The sequence below is a fragment of the Sebastes fasciatus genome, chromosome 1, assembly GCF_043250625.1.
Source record: "Sebastes fasciatus isolate fSebFas1 chromosome 1, fSebFas1.pri, whole genome shotgun sequence".
Taxonomy (NCBI): Eukaryota; Metazoa; Chordata; class Actinopteri; order Perciformes; family Sebastidae; genus Sebastes; species Sebastes fasciatus.
Window position 1 is genome coordinate 38,605,052 of NC_133795.1, and position 19,318 is coordinate 38,624,369.

Sequence of the window (19,318 nt, forward strand, 5' to 3'; positions counted from 1 at the left end):
AAGGGGTCTGGTGGCTTTGAAGAGAGCAATATAACGGCTTCGAGGTAAAGCGGCTGTGGACGGGAGCAGCAGAAAAACACATTTTAACCATCTAAAAAAAAAAAAATCAATATCAAGTTAAGTGTACACTATATTTAGATTATTTTCACCACTTTATCTCGCCATCAGACAGCCCTTTCTGACGGGGAACTGAAGCTATTCTATCGCTCTCTTCAAATCTGCCAGACTCCATTGACAAAAACAGTAATTTTCCCTCTCAGAACAGGGGAGTTGCTGGTCTACCGCTGCATCGATCAGTTAGTTTGTTTGTGTTATTGTGTGACTTTCTGATCTGAACTAACGTGACGTCCACAGCAGTACGTTGCTTAGCTTCCATGCCAGTACTCCTGTCTGCTTCTCCAAACTGGGAGCACGCCTTCTAAGTTACTGTATTAATACACTATACTATAAGGATGTATATATACTGTACATGTAGCAGCATCATCATGCAGAAATCTACGTCAGGTCACCATGTGGGAAAATGTTTTAGAAGGGCTTGAAGGGAAAATAGCATTTTGACACTAAAACATACTTAATAACTTGCACCCAGATTATGCACTTTTTAAAATAGGGCCCTTAATCTACAAAATGAATGCTGTCAGATAAATGTATTGCAGTGAAAAGTACAATATTTACTTCAAAAAAGAAGTAGAAGTAACATGAAATGCAAGTACCTCACATTTAAAGTACAGTATGTGAGTATAAGTACTTTGTTTCATTTCACCACTGAAAGCAGGGCGCTTCCTTCAGTGACTAGTCAGTATTACATCCTAACAATGATATTACCACCAGAGCAGTGATCACGTTCTCTTGAACTGTTTCACTTCCTGTTCTTATTTGTTCCTGACCGTCTCTGTGAAGCAGGACAGCTCTTCACCTCCATTAGCGTATCATCGCTCCACCGCAACACGAGTGACATGCTTTACCTGCTAATGGTGAGAATTTTGAGTCCTACCAAATCAAAGAATAATAAATCATCTATTCAGATAGAAGCACTGTTGAGACCAGAAGTGTTTTTAGCCTTTAAACGTGGTACAGTAGTATCTGCCTTGCTGGGGCAGAGCTGTTAGAGCTGCATGTCCTTAAAAGGCTTAAATCTAAATGCAGATTTATTTTCTTTACGCATTAATTTGTCTTAATCTTAAATGTATGATATCTTGATAACATTGTATATCATACTGTGTACATAGGCTATATATAATTTTTGGATAACAAGCTAAAATAATCAAAATATTACAGCCCTATGATGAACAATTTGCATATTGCTGTTGTCAGATAACTCTTCAGGAATGCACTCTTTCTACAATGTGTATAATGTGTGTCACTGTCAACTTGTTGTGTTTTACTGATCCAATTTCTGATGATTAAAATACAAATTTAAGAAAACCATCAAGTCAGCTGCAGGAAAACCTTCCATTCTGGGACAAAGAGCTGGTCCCCAAAAGGCAGATCAGGACATTTTAGGGTTAAGACTTGGAGTTTAGTTTTGGGTTTGGGTTTGCCTATGGATAAAGTTTAAGGTTTGTCCGCCTTAGTATGGAGGACAGAACCGGCCAAAATCAAAAATAAATGAATAAATAAATAAATTACTCAATAAATAACTAATACGTCATTAAAAGTAACAAAATAATATTACAAATAAATTTAGCCATTAATTAATTGATCAAATTTCTGCTTTAATTTGCTTCTATATTTATTTAACTTTGTTTTATTTCCGTTATTTATTTACTCTTCTGTTTAATTTTACTTTTTAATTATTTATGTATTTATTTGTATAATTATTTTAAATTAATTAATTTATTTTTGCATTTCTTTTTTATTTCTTTTATATTTATTTTTAAGTGTATGTATTTATTTATTAATTCATGCTTTTTGCTTTGCATTTCAACCCTTATTTATTTTTGTTTTGTTTTCCTTTTACATTTCTTAATGCATTTCTGCCTCATTATGCAAATGAGGGGGCTGTCACTCAACGTGTGTCATCATGGGGTCAGAGTGGATGACTATATGCTATCTAGCTAGCTAGCTAACGGTGTCTGCTTATCAACTCGTACCTGTGCAGGTGTACAGATCAATCGCAAATAAATAAGGGAATTAATTCAAAGATAAATAGATAAGGAAGCAAATTAAAACATAAATATCAATTTATGTCACATTTTATCAATTAATTAATTGCTACATTTATTTTTAATATTATTTATTGCTACTTTTAATGATTTATTTATTTATTTATTCAATTAGTTTTTGTTTTGGCAGGTTCTGTCCTCCATACCTTTGTGCCAAAAACAAGTGTGTTTATCTGTGTTCACTCAGGCCCCCCGGTGGCTGAGCTGCACCACTGCAGCGTTTCTGCTCTTAGTTCACATCACCCCGGTCGTCACTCAGTCCTGCAGCGGGGGAATCCCAGGGATCCCTGGGATACCGGGCAGCCATGGGCCCAACGGCAGGGACGGTCCCCTAGGAGAGAAGGGAGACCCTGGTGAGCTCCTACTGGACACTAAGACATTATACATCATACATTTACGTTCACACGTTTTCCTTCATGTTGTTTTAATGTAAATCTGACTAAAATGTGTCAGTGTGACTGATTAAATGTTCCTGTTAAAATAAATAGATAAATGTAAAAGTAAAAAAAAAAAAAAATGCATAAAAGGGAAAATTAAAAAAAAGAGTATATAGATAGGGGAAGTAATGCAACGAAAAATAAATTAAGAAGCAAATTAAAACAGAAATATCAATTTGTCACATTTTATCAATTAATCAATGCCTACATTTATTTTTTCTATTATTTTTTCTATATTTAATTACATATTTATTTATTTATTTATCGAGTCATATATTTATTTATTATGTTGGCAGGTTTCATCCTCCATATAAAGATGCCTGTGAATTTTTCTTGTAAAGACACAAAAGTTATGTTTACACTGTTCCTGTTCATTGAGGTCGAACAAACATGTTGAATGCATTTACTGCCACATTAAACATTTGCAAAGTTGACTTTTCCTAAAAGTTTGACACCTGCATTGTTTACATCCAGCAGTCTTCTTCTATATCTGCGTATCTTGCCGCATTACCGCCACCTGTAGACCAGTGGACGATACACGAGATAAACAAAACAGGGAAAATAGACAAAACAAGCAAATGAAGATCTTCACCATGTGTTTTTTATATTTTTTAAAATATAACGCCTTTCTTTTGTCTTAAGTCTTTTGTCACGTGTGATAAGTGTTTTTCTGTATGAGCAGGTGAGACAGGTGAGCCTGTCAGGGGCCAGATGGGGTTGCCAGGTCTGTGGGGCCCCCCAGGACGGCCTGGGCTGAAGGGGGACTTGGGTCTTTCGGGGCCTCCCGGTGGTCCAGGCCAGCCAGGTGAGAAGGGACGGCCCTTCAACCCTTCCAACCAGCAGAAATCCTTCTTCTCCTACAAACGGGAGATATCACACTCACCAGAGATCGACACCGCCATCAACTTCAACAAGTCAGTGCTGTGAAGGTTAAAGGTCACAGACGGAGCATAAGAGGCATTTAATGTGATTAAACGCCTTTTAGTGTTGACGTCATGATGAGGTCACGGTGTTAGCTGGAGGCTCAACAAAGGAAAGACTGGAGGCTAACACTAGCAGTGGGCTAAAGTTACACATCTAAAATGTCATCTTGCTGTGTTGTTGGGTGCCAGAATCCAGATATCACAGACATTTGAGATGACAAACTGAGATTCGAGGCTCCAGCGAGCTACAATATCAGAGAAACGTTTCATAGACGGAGAGTAAATGTTGCTAAAATTGAGCCCTCTGCTAACTGCTGTGGTTAGCAGAAGACTAAAACCTCATCATGGTTACTAACAGAAAAGGGGGCTATAAAGTATTAAATATTCATGACTAAATAAACAACATTCAAAGTTAATTTGGGGGAAAAAATATATATCTTTTAAAAAGATTAACAGTCAAAAACTCAGCTAATCTGCGTTATCAGGACTGTGTGAAGGTGTTTGATCAGATGTGATTGACAGTCTCACTACTGTCATAAGACTTTGATTCAAATAGAGCAGATTTTGATGGATGCATGGATGGTAAAAATAATCAATAAAACTAACTCTGTAAACCTGTTTGTGTAAAAACTTCCCTCAGAGAGATTTTGCCGGATCTGGATCATCAGTATCAAGGAGAATCCCTGACAAACGGGACGTTCACATGCACCGTCAGAGGCGTCTATTTCTTCAGTTATCATGTTTCAGCAAAGAGCAGAGTGAGTCTGAAGAGTTTGTTCTCACAGAACTAATCTGTATATCCGTCAGCGTCTTTCTAGTTTCACTGTTTCTGTCCTCTTTTCAGTCTCTTCGTTTTGATTTGCTTCATTTTGTCCTCAAGAATCTGATTTAGTCATTTAAACATGTGGTTGAAAAAGTACATTTACTAGCCCAAGTTTGAGGTAATTATTTTTTTTCATTTCCATGTCGTGCTACTTTATACTTTTACTCCACTACATATTAAATATTAAACTTTTCAGACAGCTGGATTTAGTAGAATCACGTTTATTAATAATGTACAAGGAATTTAATTTGTTGTATTGATGCACAACATAATAATAAAAAAAGAAAGAAAAGTAAGTACAAAAATCAAGAAACATAAATAAAGAATAGATGAAAAAAAAGAATAGGAAAAAAAATCGATAAAGAATATGTACAATATATTTGAATCAAAATGAAAGCTGTATCTAATTTCCGCTGTTATTTATTCATGTATTTATTTTTAGGAATTTCTAAATGTATTTATTTATTTGGGGATTTTTGGATAATTTTTGGACTTTATTTTATGTTTATTTTTAAATGTGTGTATTTATGTATGTGTTTAAGCATTTATTTATTAATTTATTTATGCATGATTTTCCCTTTGCATTTCACCCACTATTTATTTCCCCAAACTTCTGTATTCTTTTCTTTATACATTTATTCATACATTTATTTTTACATTTATTTATGCATTTCTGCTTCATTGTGCAAATAATAATAATAAATTCATAAATAAATACATTTTACAATTCATAAAAATAAATACATAAATAAAAGTGGAAATTAATAGAAGTGTAAATAAATAAGGGAATTAATACAAAGGAAAATTAAAATAAAAATTTGTCACATTTTATGAATTAATTAATGAAAAAAAAAAATGAAAAAATGAATAAATAAATAAATGCAGACAAATAAACAAATACATTAAAAAAAATCCTCAAAAATAAATACATGAATAAATAAAAGTGGAAAATAAACAGAAGAGTAAATAAATAAGGGAATTAATACAAAGGTAAATAAGTAAAAAAGCAAATTAAAACAGAAATATCAATTTATGTCACATTTTATCAATTAATTAATGACTACATATATTATTATTTTTTGTTACTTTTAATGGCATAATTATTTATCAAGTCATTTATTTATTTATTCATTTATTTTTTTATTTTGGCAGGTTCTGTCCTCCATAACCCAGCAGTATATAAAATCATTAAAATGAGCCCCACATTTACCAGATCTGAGTACTTCTTCAACCCTTGTGTGTTTGTATGATCACATAGGTGTGTCTGACGCTGATGAAGGGCAGCGAAAGTCACATGACGCTGTGCGACACGTCTGAGGGCTTCCTGGTCACCTCCGGCTCGGCGGTCCTGGAGCTGGAGGCCGAAGACACGGTCTCGCTGCAGGCGACCAGGTACAACAACATAGTGACGACCCAGAGCAGCACCAGTCACACCTTCACCGGCTTCCTGATCTCTTCCACCGCATAGAGCCCCGACCTCCCGTCCATTCAATCACTGCTGACATCATCACATTTACAGCGATTAACTGTGTTTTCTGTAATAGTGCAAAAATCTGCATAATTAATAAAGATTGACTCAATAGTGTCTCTGCTGCCTTGAAGTGCTATATCAGTGTGTCATTTACATTACTGATTGTCCAAAAATATACCATTTTAGCTAGCTTTCCAATAGTCTGTTTTTTTGTTGTTGTTTTTAATCCCAGTGGAATAAATCCGCAACAGTGAACAATTCACCAGCTTTATTCAGTTGTTTTAGAACATTTTAAAGGTACAATCTGTGATCCAAATATAAACAACTTGTCGCCCCACCATCAAAAATAAAATGAAAACAACACTGAAACCTACTATTGCTTCCACATTGAGTGACATGCATCTACATTATTAATGTTTCCTGAGACTGTTAAAGGGACAGTGGCATCTAGTGTTGTGGTTGCAGATTGCAACCAACTGAGTACCCCTCCCCTCACTCCTCCCTTTCCAAGACTGAGGAGGAGCTGCTGCTGCCGGCCGCAGAGCTCTCCAGCTCCAGCTCCTGCCGGAGCAGGTTGGCCAGTAAGGCCAGATGTGGGTCTGTCCGTGGTGGAATAGTTCCTTTTACAAGCCTATACATACAGTTATTGTAACTGTGTATACTCTATAAATTCCAGATTTAAAGTGTTAGGAGCCGTGAGCCACGCTGGACTGGGTAGCTGTGAGAGAGAGCACAACAACTGCACCTTTTAATATATTTTATATATTAATCACAGTAATATTTTCCCTTTTTAATAATGCAGAAGATTCGATTTATTTTTTGTAAAGATTTATTTTGTAGATTACCTTATTTTTCTCAGATTTATTATTTAGAATTGATGTAAGTCAATTAATGGCACACATTGTACACAGTATACATATTGTATTCTGCTCCTTAATTTAGATCTGGAACTATATAATATGGCGCACCTTACTTGCTTAAAATGTGAGTGATGATTAAGCTTGGCGGAGTGATATGATGTAAGAAGTAATGTGCCACTTTGTGGTTATCGGTGTTCGGTTGTCCTGTTCGTCAGACATTAAAGTGGATCCTGTTGCACGGACGAAGCTGTCCACGTGCTCTTGCTTTACCCACAGCCCTACCGTAGTTTAATTCAGTAACAAGTACGTTTATTGTGAAAGGCAACGAGAAGCCTGCCTTACAATATGAAGGGCACATTCTAAGCTAACGAAAACACAACATAATCATGACTATTATATTCCATTTCTGCTATTAGATCCTCCTAAATCCTACACACTGGCCCTTTAATTATAAGCACTTAGACACACTTCATTTAAAACTCTTCTATCATGTATCCTCAATAAACCTCAAATTTCTAAAATTACTGTTAAATACTTGACATTTCTACCAGCAATCTGCTCATGTGCATGTTGTGCAGATGCTGAATTAGAGCACTAGGACTTCTATAATCCAAATTTTGTGATATTAAAAGACTGATTTAAATAAGTTTCCACCAACTCATGAAGGAGCCGTATAATGTGTAAATACATCTAGAGCAAGATAATATCAGCGTATTTAAACATTAAATAGGTTTATACTTTATACACTAACACATCCTTACAACAGGAATAAAAGCTTGGCGGAGGCATAATGGACTCACTATGACTGATTGGTGATCAAATATTTAATGTTGTGGTGTGTAACACTTCCTCCAGTGGCTCAGTGTTTAAAAACACTGAGGTATCAGGTGAACGTCTCTCTGACTGATACCTGGCCAGGAGCTCATTAATTATCCATCACACAGCATCAGGTTGGGAGACACTTAACCTTACAGCCACATGGATGGTTAACAGACAGTGTTACAGGAAGAAGAGGATCGTCATCACCACAAGGAACCTGAATGGTCAGACCCTCTAACCCCGTCATAGATAATATAATATTATATATCTTTCAGATGTTATATCAAACATCTGATAATAGTGTTTTCTAATCAATCACTCAAACACAAAATAATTAAAGCTTCATCTATAAACTGAAAATCCAGTTTCTCTCAAAAAAATTCATAATGCGTTTCGTTGTATTGTAACGTAACTTTTAGGAGACAGGGCTGGTATTTATGTACAGCAGAAATTCTATCACTTATGTAAGTTACTGTTGATGTGTATTGTATACTTCTTCTGCTTATTATCTTTGGCTTTTTTTGCTCTAAGCTGCAAAGCCAAAAAGCAGAAAGTCACAGTCTCACAGCAGTTTATGAAATAGTCACAACATTTAATTTATTTGATTTGTGTACATAGACACAAATTTCCCCTTTTGTTAGTGACCCTCAGCACGACTGTCAAAAACATATTTTTCGTGCGTTTCCAACGAGTGTCTAGCAACACGTGTCAATTCCCGCTCCAGTCTTTTCAAAATAAAACTACATAGTTAGTTTTAGGAAAATATCAACTTGGTTAGGTTTAGGCAACAAACTACTTAGTTAGGTTTAGGAAAAGATCGACTTGGTTATGGTTTCAATAACACCAGAAGTGGCGTAACCTAGGTACGGAAGTTACGTGACAAATAAATCAACGTTGACTTCTGGTTTCACACGGGACATGAACAGCGGTCTCCTGGTGAAGGTCTGGTGTTTGACCCACCTATCCACCCCGACCTCCTCCCTAAGCCGCTCTCTATACTTCCTGGTTCACAATTACGTGGATTACATACAAATTGATATCATGCTGACCGTCAGGAAAAAAAATTTAAATTCATGTCTATGTACACGAATCAATACATTCAATTTCGTGACTATTTTACGAGCTGCAGTGCGACTGGGCTGGATATTAACATTATATTCCATTTCTGATTGTTACACACTGTTCCTTTGAAACAAACATGAATGGTGTTTATCACATAAAAGCCTGTTAGCTGTTCTATACTCCTACTAAAGAGCGACCCCTGGTGTCTGAAGGCTGAACTTCAGCCCAGCGTGTCGGTGGCTGACGGGTTGCTGAACACGCCGTTCCTGGCGTAGAAAGTGTTCTTCACCACTGACGACTTGGCGCGGGACGGAGTTCTGTAATCCAGAGTATAGTCACCTGTGGATCCAGACAGACGCCGTTAATCTGGAGGAAATAACTGTTCTAGAGCAAAGAGAGAATACATAGGAATATGGTGCTATAAATGCAGACATATGTATTTAATCATAATGCATCATCATCATCATCATCATCATCATCATCATCATCATCATCACCATTCCTGCCAGTTACAGTTAGTAACAGAAGTAAAGCAGCTTTCAACCTTACAGCTCAGTTGCAGAGCAGTTTGTGAAATAGTCACGAAATTGAATGTATTGATTTGTGTACATAGACACGAATTTCACTTTTTTTTTTTTTCCTGCAGAGTGTCACAAAAAATATGGAAATTTGTGTATATTGATGCCTTCTAATGTGGTGGTGTTCACCGTGTTCAGGAGAGGAGTCCATATGAACGCCCCCCTCTTGTGATATTCACGACCTTGGAAGTGGAAAGCTTCTGAAAGCTCCAAGTTCACGAGTTGTGACGTGTTTGTTGACGGCGGAGGCCTTGGAAGTTAATTTTTTGGTGCATAATAAGTGAATATATTGTAATTTTAGTTGTATATTGTTTTTCTTTGTCATTTTATAACATGTCTGAGGAAAATGTTGATATTCCCAACGGCCTCATCTTTTCCCTCTGTCATCATGACTTTGCATTTACTGCATTATGTTACCTGCTTGCAAGCCCCTTGAGACGCGTTCTCGACTGTCTTTACTGTCTTTCAGAGGCTCTAGTAGGTTCAGTTTAGGACTAGAGTGAAGCTACGGATATCATATGAAACTAGAAAACTTAAGGAATCCATTGATCATGTTAGCTTGATAAAAAGTAAGCTAAATAACGCTCCAAAGTTGGGCATGGAAGATGGGCAAGTTTTGTCATGGCCATTTTCCAAGGGGTCTCTTGACCTCTGACCTCAAGATATGTGATAATTTAGCACTAAATCTGTGTAACAAATGGTATCAACCCAAAAGTTGCTGCAACAACTTATGAGACATAATATAGAATGGAGATGACCATCATATACTTCGATCATAATGTTTTAAACCCTTTTACACTTTTACAATTCATTTTAAATAATTAATTAATTCACGTTTATTTCTGATTCATGATGAGAACAACTTGACCCACAGTGCTGAGCTGCATCTCAGATTAATCTTCAGGTTCCCAGCTTTCAGATGATGTACACCACTTCTATGTGACATCTACTGTTGACCTGCTATCTCCCCCTAAAGACCCCCTGTAAGCTGTTGCTTAGCAGCGGTGTTCTCACCACTTGAACGTCAAGCATATCACACGACTTCCGATGTTGTAATCACGAGCTTACGAGTTTCATTTAAAGGCACCATATGTACACGAATCAAATAGATTAAAATCCGTGACAATATTACAAACTGTCGTGAGGCTGTTCTGAACTTACCCAGCCTCCAGCCGTACTCCCAGGACGAGAGCAGAGGAAAGTCAAACTTCTCCTCGGGTCTAATGTGGCCACGTCTCTGCAGGTACAGACGCCGCCCTTTCCCCTGCGGAGGACATTTTGTTTAAAATGACTTGTAAACATATGATATTTCAAACATTTGGCAGAAATATGGGAACCAACCAAATTCTGAAATGTCTGGCTGCGTGGTGATGGTGGAGCTGAAGAAGTATTTGCATTATTAGCTTTGTTTACACTTGGGAAACAAGTAAAAAAAAAAAAAAGAAATCCTAAACAATTGAAGCAACCTGTTCTCACCCCCAACTCGTCAAATACCTCCATTTGGTCAGCGGCGCTCGGCATCGGAAACCGACGCACAGAGGCGCCCTTTAGTAACAGTATGTGACGAACTGGGCTTTCAACTAACTCCAATGTAAACCCACCCACGGCGTTATTCAATGGTCGGAGCAGTGACGTAGTATTTATTTCTCAATATTCATTTGAAGTATTGTAATTAGGTCTGTCAATGCTAACACCATAATAACTCCATAATTTGTTTTAACGCCACTAACTTCTTTAACGCATCGACGCAATTCGTGATTTCAGCCCGTTTCTGGCCCCATTTTAGAGTCTTTTTTGAGCTACATTTTGAGGTAATTTGGCAGTAATTCCAAAGAAATAGGCTACTTGCTAATTATCACCTAATTACCATAAAGCTGGCGGACCTGTAAAAAGAAGTGTTACCAGGGACATTTTAAACCAAACATCATGTATGTTGTTGTCACAGTGGTTCGTACGTGGTGTGAGGAGTCCTGATAGAGAGAGTGTCTGGTCTGAGGAGAAACTGGCCTCATCAGGGGGGCCACACTGAGACGCTCCTCCCCGTCCAAAGAGAGGACAGGAGGAGGAGGAGGAGGAGGAAGGTCGCTCTGCTTCTCCGTTGTCCTGGTGACAGGAGGAAGGACAGCCCTGGTGGAGGAAGCATGAGCACATCATCAATAGTTTGCGCGATACATAAATATGATTTTACAAAAGTCAACTAATAAAGACAAAACTGTAAACAGCGGCAGGTTTAATGTGAATAAATCAGCTGACCGGGAGTCAGCGGTCCGGCGGGGCAGCTGTGTTGGTTCTGTGCTGTCGTTTCGGGGATTGTGGCGGGACGGGTAGAGGTCGGCATAGCGGCTCTTCCAGGCCAAACGGGTCAACATCTCCTTCTGGATCTGCTCTCGGTAGCAGTTCTGGCCCTGGGTCGTCAGCAGGTGACACATCTCCTGCCATAGAACCCATTTTCATTCACATATCTGGAGGTCAGAGGTCATCGGACCCCTTTGAAAATCAACATGCCAGTTTTTCCTCGCCAAAATTTTGTTTAAGTTTGGAGCGTTATTTAACCTCCTTCATGACAAGCTAGTATGACATGGTTGGTACCGATGGATTCCTAAAGCTGGGCAGACACTGTACGATTTTAGAAATGTTGTTGTGTACTTCCTACTCCTACTGTACGAGTAGGTCGCTTGAGATGTAAAGCCAAAGCTCACGATTTATGTGACCACACTGTACAGTCCGATCATCAGCCACGACCTCAGTGATCACACGGCTGGTCAGTAGGAGTTAATCTGTCCTCGGTCCCCCCTGTACACTGCACGGCAAACGACACCCGACGAAGCTGAAATTCAGTGCGACTCTAAAATGAGTCGTATGGCTCGAAATTCAGGCCAGAAAGGGGCTAAAATAATAAATCATCTATAGGTTTGTTATTTTCATAAGATACCAGTATCTTCACTATAGCTTTAAAATTGAGCAAAAAAATGCAAATTGTGTTAATGCGTTAAAGAAATTAGTGGCGTTAAAACGAATTATAAAGTTATTATCGGGTTAATTTACAGTTTAGCTGTCATTGTTTATGAAGATGTAAAAACCAAAGAAAGTCAGCGAGGTTTGACAGTAACTGCTGCACCACCACAAACAACACAATAAATACAAATTGATCTCTTTTACCACCAAAAAACAAAGAAAGAAAAAAACAAGGTAAAGGCTTTGAAAGCTTGAAGACTTATAACATACAACAAGCTGAATGCCAGAGTTTAGATGGTAGAGATGCTGCGTTGCTGAAATCTCATTATGAAATAATACGTTTACATAATTGTTAAATATCTTCTTTTACCTTATTGTGCCTGATGCAGAGCTGTACAGGATCAGCTGCTCACTGTGGAGATGAGTTGTGGATCAGATAACTGTAACACAAGGAAACATGAGACACACACACACATACACACATCCTGTTACACTAACCTATGCTTAAAGCCTTTAACCTTTGCTAAACAGCGACCCCTGTGGCCACAAATGGTTATTATTAGGACTGTCAATTGATTCAAATAGTTAATCGCATATTAATCTCAGAATTATTTATCTGTTCAAAATGTACCTTAAAGGGAGATTTGTCAAGTATTTAATAATCTTATCAACATGGGAGTGGACTAATATTCTGCTTTATGCAAATGTATGTATATATTTATTATATTAAAATCAATTATTAACACAAAACAATGACAGATATTGTCCAGAAACCCTCACAGGTACTGCATTTAGCATAAAACAATATGCTCAAATCATAACATGGCAAACTGCAGCCCAACAGGCAACAACAGCTGTCAGTGTGTCAGTGTGCTGACTTGACTATGACTTGCCACATCTATGATCCATTGTCCGTTTGATAATCTAAACAAAGAACATGTTTTCTTGCGGTGGCCTTTCTAAAATGAGCAGTGGTGAAAGTTATTATATTCTGTTATGATCAAGGAGTTGATAAGCTCGCGTGCTAGCTAGTTGAAGTTGAAAACGGTGAGGTGACGGTTGCGGCCCAACCGGAGCAGGAGGTGACGGTTGCGGCCCAACCGGCGAACCAGACGGAGCAGGAGGTGGCGGTTGCGACCCAACCGGAACAGCAGGTGACGGTTGCGACCCAACCGGAACAGCAGGTGACGGTTGCGGCCCAACCGGAACAGCAGGTGGCGGTTGCGGCCCAACCGGTAAAGCAGGTGGCGGTTGCGGCCCAACCGGAACAGCAGGTGACGGTTGCGACCCAACCGGAACAGCAGGTGACGGTTGCGGCCCAACCGGAACAGCAGGTGGCGGTTGCGGCCCAACCGGTAAAGCAGGTGGCGGTTGCGGCCCAACCGGAACAGCAGGTGGAGGTTGCGGCCCAACCGGAACAGCAGGTGGAGGTTGCGGCCCAACCGGAAAAGCAGGTGGCGGCTGCGGCCCAACCGGAACAGCAGGTGACGACTGCGACCCAACCGGAAAAGCAGGTGGCGGTTGCGGCCCAACCGGAACAGCAGGTGGCGGTTGCGGCCCAACCGGTAAAGCAGGTGGCGGTTGCGGCCCAACCGGTACAGGAAGTGACGGTTGCGGCCCAACCGCAACAGCAGGTGACGACTGCGACCCAACCGGAAAAGCAGGTGGCGGCTGCGGCCCAACCGGAACAGCAGGTGACGACTGTGACCCAACCGGAAAAGCAGGTGGCGGTTGCGGCCCAACCGGAACAGCAGGTGGCGGTTGCGGCCCAACCGGTACAGGAAGTGACGATTGCGGCCCAACCGCAACAGCAGGTGACGACTGCGACCCAACCGGAAAAGCAGGTGGCGGTTGCGGCCCAACCGGTAAAGCAGGTGGCGGTTGCGGCCCAACCGGTACAGGAAGTGACGGTTGCGGCCCAACCGGCGAACCAGACGGAGCAGGAGGTGGCGGTTGCGACCCAACCGGAACAGCAGGTGACGGTTGCGACCCAACCGGAACAGCAGGTGACGGTTGCGGCCCAACCGGAACAGCAGAAGAAAGCTATGTTCAGGAAAGGATGGATAAGATGAAGGAAGCAGTAGTTTGGGTAGGGGACTTTAATGCACACAATGAACAATGGGGAAGTAAGAACAGAGACAGAAACGGAATAGTTTTACAAGATTTTATAGATAAGAACAATCTAGTTATATTTAATGACGGCTGTTAAATCACAAGTCTCCACCCCGCCTGCAAGCACAGAATGCCACTCCTGATTAGACCAGTCCCATCTAGATTATATAAATCTGAAGCTGGGGAACGATAGTCTGGATGGGCGGGGGAAGAAGGTGGAAAAAGGGGGAGAAAGGGGGGAGAGGAAAAGAGGAGGAAAAGAGGAGGAAAAGAAAGAAAAAGAGAGAAAGAGAGAAGAAAACACAACTCTGTAGCTCTTATTTTCACCCTCATGGTGTTTTGAAGTCTTTATACACCATAGTATTTTTGTTAAAGAATAAAAACATTATTTTTTGTGCTTTTCGGGGGGAACAATACATGTCCACTTGAGAGGCAGTTCGAATCTCGTCTCTGGCAGGGTCGAAGTTTATAATATGCAGTAAAAAATAGTTTGTGTTGCTCGCGTAAACTTGAATTGACTCAAGATATAATTTTAATGCAAGACTTGTGCACTGCAACTAACACATTAATATTGAAAATCGTTCAGGTTTCCTTATACAGTCATATAACTGGTAGATTACTACAGATAACAAATATACAAAACATTATCATCATCCATGATGATGTTTTGCATTATTATTATTGCATACATCCTCCTTATGACTGATTAATGAACTGTTAGGCAAGATAGGTCAAAATGTTAGTAGAATAAATCATAATGTACTGGAGAATAGTTGAGCAATATTGGGATGGACTTGCTGTGTGTAATTAATTAAAAAAATAACCATAGTAATACACATGAATTGAGACAGTAATGATATTAAAGCTTTAACTTTATTGTCTTTGGGCCTGGAACACGTGAAACAACAAGAACAAATAATTTGAAGAAGATAATACTATTCTTAATGTTTGTCATTGGGTCTGATTCCCTGCAACATCAGACAGAATGATTTACAGCACACAGATTCACCAGAAACTCCTTCAGCTCAGACTCCAGCGGGGCCTCCGGCAGTGACCAGCCCACTGTAGATTGCTGGGCCCTCTGTCAACGTCCAGCAGGTTTTGCTACAGGGCCACAATTGTGCTTCCCTTATAAAAAAACATGAAAAGAACAACAGAGACTGAATATTTATTCACACAACAGGCTTATGTGAGTAATTAATGAAATGAAAACAACAACATTGTCTTATTCTTTTTGGACTGAGCATGGTATTCCAAATTACAGATATTACTAACCTGCTGGTTGCTGAGAGTCATGGAGCTCTGTGTCCTCAGTTCTACCAGGTGCTCTGCAAGGCTGTCAACCAGATCCATACCTGGCACACCATGCCCGTCCCCTAAACATACAATTTGTCATCAGTAAGCAAATAAGCAGGATAAACTGCTGTGAAATTACACTACATGTAACATATAGTGTCTTAATGTCCGTATGCTGTCTGTTGTATGTTAAATAGATTCGACCCAACTGTTACTATTGCTTTGTTGTGAGGTTTATGTAAACATTACTTACCAACTGTATTTCTGCCACCTGAGACACCAGGTGAGGATTCAGACTGAACTGCAGGCTGAGCTTCTGGGGCAGAGGATACAGGATGACCGACAGCCTGGAGAAGTCTAAACAGACATTGAAATAAAACTTATATGTAGAAACAATTTCACACATATGATAATTATGTTTCTTTTACCTTGAAAAACCTTGCAAACTACAGTCATGTTTATATAACTTTAGTATGAACGTTTAATGTAACGTTTATGATCATATAATCATTAATATAACACCACAGTTATCTTACCTGTCTGAGCTAAAAGAAGTGACTGTGGTAGTTTAACAACGCTGAGGAGCTCATACAGTAGGAGTAACGTTACCTCTATGTAACTGTAACTGTAACTGTAACGTAGCCTCAGCATAATGATCAGAGCTCTGAACAGATGATAAAGTGATTGGTAACTTATTCACCAAGTCTAGCTAACATAATTAAAGCCAGGCTAGCTCAGACAGAGTAACATTACAAACCTATTCATTGATTTCACAGCGACTCTTAATCAGCCCACATTAAAACACGCCAGAAAGCTAAAACACGTTTAATCCGTATTGTCTAAGAGAATCCAATATCACTGTTACGTAATGTTAATAATGACATTTACCTGTCTGTAACTGAATATAATGTTAATAATGACATTTACCTGTCTTTAGCTGAATATAATGTTAATAATGACATTTACCTGTCTTTAACTGAATATAATGTTAATAATGACATTTACCTGTCTTTAACTGAATATAATGTTAATAATGACATTTACCTGTCTTTAACTGAATATAATGTTAATAATGACATTTACCTGTCTTTAACTGAATATAATGTTAATAATGACATTTACCTGTCTTTAACTGAATATAATGTTAATAATGACATTTACCTGTCTGTAACTGAATATAATGTTAATAATGACATTTACCTGTCTTTAACTGAATAGACGTTTCTGCGACGAGACGGCGGTGAATAGTTCAAAAGTCCCTCCTCCGCATCGCGTCAATGGACATGCTGGAAGCTGTGATTGGCTATTTAAAAATGGATGAGGTGGCCTAAATCAGCCACACGATTCATTGCCTGAAAATGACGATTGGCTGTATCCGCGGTGAAAATGGAAAGCCGCCACATGATTTGTCGAGAGAAAATGGACATCCTGGAAGCTGATTCGTCGGCAGACCCACTCTATCCCTCTCTCGCTCTCGCTGCGGGCACCCGGGACATTTAACTTTAGATATCTCACTGTGGCGAGATGGTGACTCTTAGACCAGCTAGCTGCAACAACAACAACAACAACACAGTCCTGTTAGCTTCCTGTTAGCTAGCTACTAGCTAACAACAACACAGTCCTGTTACAGTAGTGTGTTATCTAGTGTGTTATCTAGTGTGTTATCTAGTGTGTTACAGTAGTGTGTTATCTAGTGTGTTATCTAGTGTGTTATCTAGTGTGTTATCTAGTGTGTTATCTAGTGTGTTGTCATCCGTTGATCATGTCTGGTGTTGTTAGACTTCAGTTCTCATCTCTGGGGCTTCTGTCTCTGTGTTTCTGTCTGCTGTCTGCTGGAAGAACACGAGGAGATCAACACGGTGAGTACACTAACATTCAATCACTACCTAGTTAGTTTATCAATCAATGGTAACGTTATATAACTCATCAGGTCCTCTAGGATAACGTTAGTTATAAAACTCATCAGGTCCTCTAGGATAACGTTAGTTATATAACTCATCAGGTCCTCTAGGATAACGTTAGTTATAAAACTCATCAGGTCCTCTAGGATAACGTTAGTTATATAACTCATCAGGTCCTCTAGGATAACGTTAGTTATATAACTCATCAGGTCCTCTAGGATAACGTTAGCTGAATAAGTTAACTTTAGATAAGTTATAAGCTCAGTTTGATGATATACCGTCAGACCCATGGAAACACCTCATCCCAGTCTGTGATAGTGGTGATTGTATGGAGAGCTCTGAGAAGACCTTTTGGAGAATGTCTCTGCCTCAAAACTATGGATGAAAACCTGTGATTTGAATATGTCCTAATTTCTGTAGTAATCTGTTATTATCACTAATGATTTGTATAATTCAAGCGGAACAAGTGGGTGAAAGCGATAAACCAGGTGATTTGGGCTGGATGTACTATATAGGATCTGGACACACACAAGGACAGCAAGCAAGTGGAAAGCAAGCATTGCCATTTTAACATATATTAAAAATTCCATAAAAACAATAAATCTATAATATATTATTAATATATTATATACTGAATATAATTGTTTTCAGTGAACTCCACCATATTCTTGTTCAACATGTCCCCAGGTACCTCTGTGATGATTTTCATGTTGTTTTACTGCAGGGTTTTTTAATAATTAGATGCTAAAGTCATACGAAGTACACATCCAATGCTATAAAAAAACATTTTCCGTATTTTCCAAAAATGTCATTTTGAGATTATTCATAGCATAGTAATTTTAAAAAAGAAAAGAAAAGAAAATCCATCTGAAAATATGATCACACCAAATATAAATGCAGAGTTAGATGGGTGTTTTATTATTATTTTTATTATTACTTTGCCATGTTATTATTACAAATTGCTGCAGTGAATCATCATGGAAGTTGTCCCAAAAAGCCTCCAGGGCTGTATCCAGTTCTCTTTATACATCCGTGGTGTAAACACAACCTGCAGTTCAGTCAATACTTTGCAGAGTTTTTGTCACGTGACATCACGTGACATATTATATACATGTTGACTTAAATTGTACCAGTATGAAAAGAGATGTGTTCAAATGTGTTTTCTGATTTTCTGCCTTTTAACTTTAACTTTCTCTATTTAAACATAATGATTAAAATATGTTTCTGCTTTTAGGTGTCGTCAAAGTGTTTGCAGCACAAGGAAGTGATGTCATCTTACCCTGTTCCCTCAGCACCAAGGAGAACATTCAGTCAGGACTGTTTGACTGGACGAAAGCTGGTCAGAGGGACCGCGAGGTGTTCCTGTATGATGGAGGCGATCATTACAACAGACGTTCAGGTCAGAGCGAGACGTTCAAAGGTCGAGTCTCACATTTTCCAGACCAACTGAAGTACGGCATCGCCTCCATAACCATCACAAATACAAAGACGACCGACAGCGGAAACTACACCTGTGATTTTCCACGTCTTCAGCCACATCAGATATTCTACGTTGAGCTTGTTGTTGGTGAGTACTTTGATAAAACAGTTAATCTTAATATACTTTTTATGTCCAGCTGTTATTTTAGGTTTAGTCTTCTGTTTAAACCTCTGACAACGAGTAACACCTCGAACGTACAACTTAAACTACATAAACAAGTCTTCTTCCAAATCTTCTTATTAAGCGGTTTCGAACCAAACGGTTCTGGGGTCTCCCTGAGAACTACATATCTTGAAGGGCTTTTTTATGTTTGCATTTGTACCGTAAATAGGAACGCTGAAGTGACGTAAGCCGGCCGGCGCCGCTCGCACACGTGTCCAGCTGGGAGATCGGCGAGCTCGCTACGTTCATTACGTTTCACCAGCTCTCTTAGCTT

The 19,318-nt window shown here is 39.1% G+C and overlaps 3 protein-coding genes and 1 long non-coding RNA gene across 6 annotated transcripts in view; 2 read left to right on the forward strand and 2 right to left on the reverse strand.

Moving 5' to 3' along the window:
* The first annotated feature begins 813 nt into the window (after positions 1 to 813).
* LOC141775015 (complement C1q subcomponent subunit B-like) lies at positions 814 to 5,933 on the forward strand. The gene is made up of 5 exons (XM_074647921.1): positions 814 to 974; positions 2,353 to 2,518; positions 3,285 to 3,516; positions 4,166 to 4,283; positions 5,607 to 5,933. The coding sequence occupies exons 1-5, from the start codon at positions 957 to 959 to the stop codon at positions 5,814 to 5,816; spliced, it is 744 nt and encodes a 247-aa protein (XP_074504022.1). The 5' UTR covers positions 814 to 956; the 3' UTR covers positions 5,817 to 5,933.
* A 1,392-nt stretch (positions 5,934 to 7,325) lies between these two features.
* On the reverse strand, positions 7,326 to 16,774 carry LOC141775024 (protein SPMIP1). 3 transcript variants are annotated; one of them, XM_074647943.1, is made up of 6 exons: positions 16,702 to 16,774; positions 12,464 to 12,505; positions 11,392 to 11,570; positions 11,094 to 11,265; positions 10,300 to 10,402; positions 7,326 to 8,899 (listed from the first exon to the last, which is right to left on the reverse strand). In XM_074647943.1, exons 3-6 carry the CDS (start codon positions 11,565 to 11,567, stop codon positions 8,781 to 8,783), a joined length of 570 nt encoding a protein of 189 aa, XP_074504044.1. In that variant the 5' UTR covers positions 11,568 to 11,570; positions 12,464 to 12,505; positions 16,702 to 16,774; the 3' UTR covers positions 7,326 to 8,780. The 3 variants fall into 3 exon arrangements, with proteins under 3 accessions (XP_074504044.1, XP_074504034.1, XP_074504052.1); XM_074647933.1 differs by having other exon boundaries at positions 12,464 to 12,533; positions 16,702 to 16,773; XM_074647951.1 differs by lacking the exon at positions 16,702 to 16,774 and having other exon boundaries at positions 11,392 to 11,600; positions 12,464 to 12,518.
* LOC141777800 (uncharacterized) lies at positions 15,066 to 15,837 on the reverse strand. The gene is made up of 3 exons (XR_012595974.1): positions 15,755 to 15,837; positions 15,481 to 15,581; positions 15,066 to 15,333 (listed from the first exon to the last, which is right to left on the reverse strand). It is a non-coding gene; the product is annotated as an uncharacterized LOC141777800 (long non-coding RNA).
* A 428-nt stretch (positions 16,775 to 17,202) lies between the features above and the next one.
* LOC141775112 (hemicentin-1-like) overlaps positions 17,203 to 19,318 on the forward strand; it is a 31,606-nt gene continuing 29,490 nt past the window's right edge. Inside the window, exons 1-2 of the mRNA XM_074648097.1 lie at positions 17,203 to 17,360; positions 18,637 to 18,969. Coding sequence (XP_074504198.1) covers positions 17,264 to 17,360; positions 18,637 to 18,969 — 430 coding nt within the window. The 5' untranslated portion in view covers positions 17,203 to 17,263. The remainder of the gene's footprint in view (positions 17,361 to 18,636; positions 18,970 to 19,318) is intronic.

Coding starts and splice junctions, on each gene's coding strand:
- LOC141775015 (XM_074647921.1), top strand. Junction 2,519..3,284: donor AGGAGAGAAGGGAGACCCTG/GTGAGCTCCTAC, acceptor CTGTATGAGCAG/GTGAGACAGGTGAGCCTGTC. Junction 4,284..5,606: donor ATGTTTCAGCAAAGAGCAGA/GTGAGTCTGAAG, acceptor ATGATCACATAG/GTGTGTCTGACGCTGATGAA.
- LOC141775024 (XM_074647943.1), bottom strand. CDS start 11,567: ATGTGTCACCTGCTGACGACCCAGGGCCAGAACTGCTACCGAGAGCAG. Junction 11,266..11,391: donor CGCCGGACCGCTGACTCCCG/GTCAGCTGATTT, acceptor TTCCTCCACCAG/GGCTGTCCTTCCTCCTGTCA. Junction 10,403..11,093: donor ATCAGGACTCCTCACACCAC/GTACGAACCACT, acceptor TGTCCTCCGCAG/GGGAAAGGGCGGCGTCTGTA.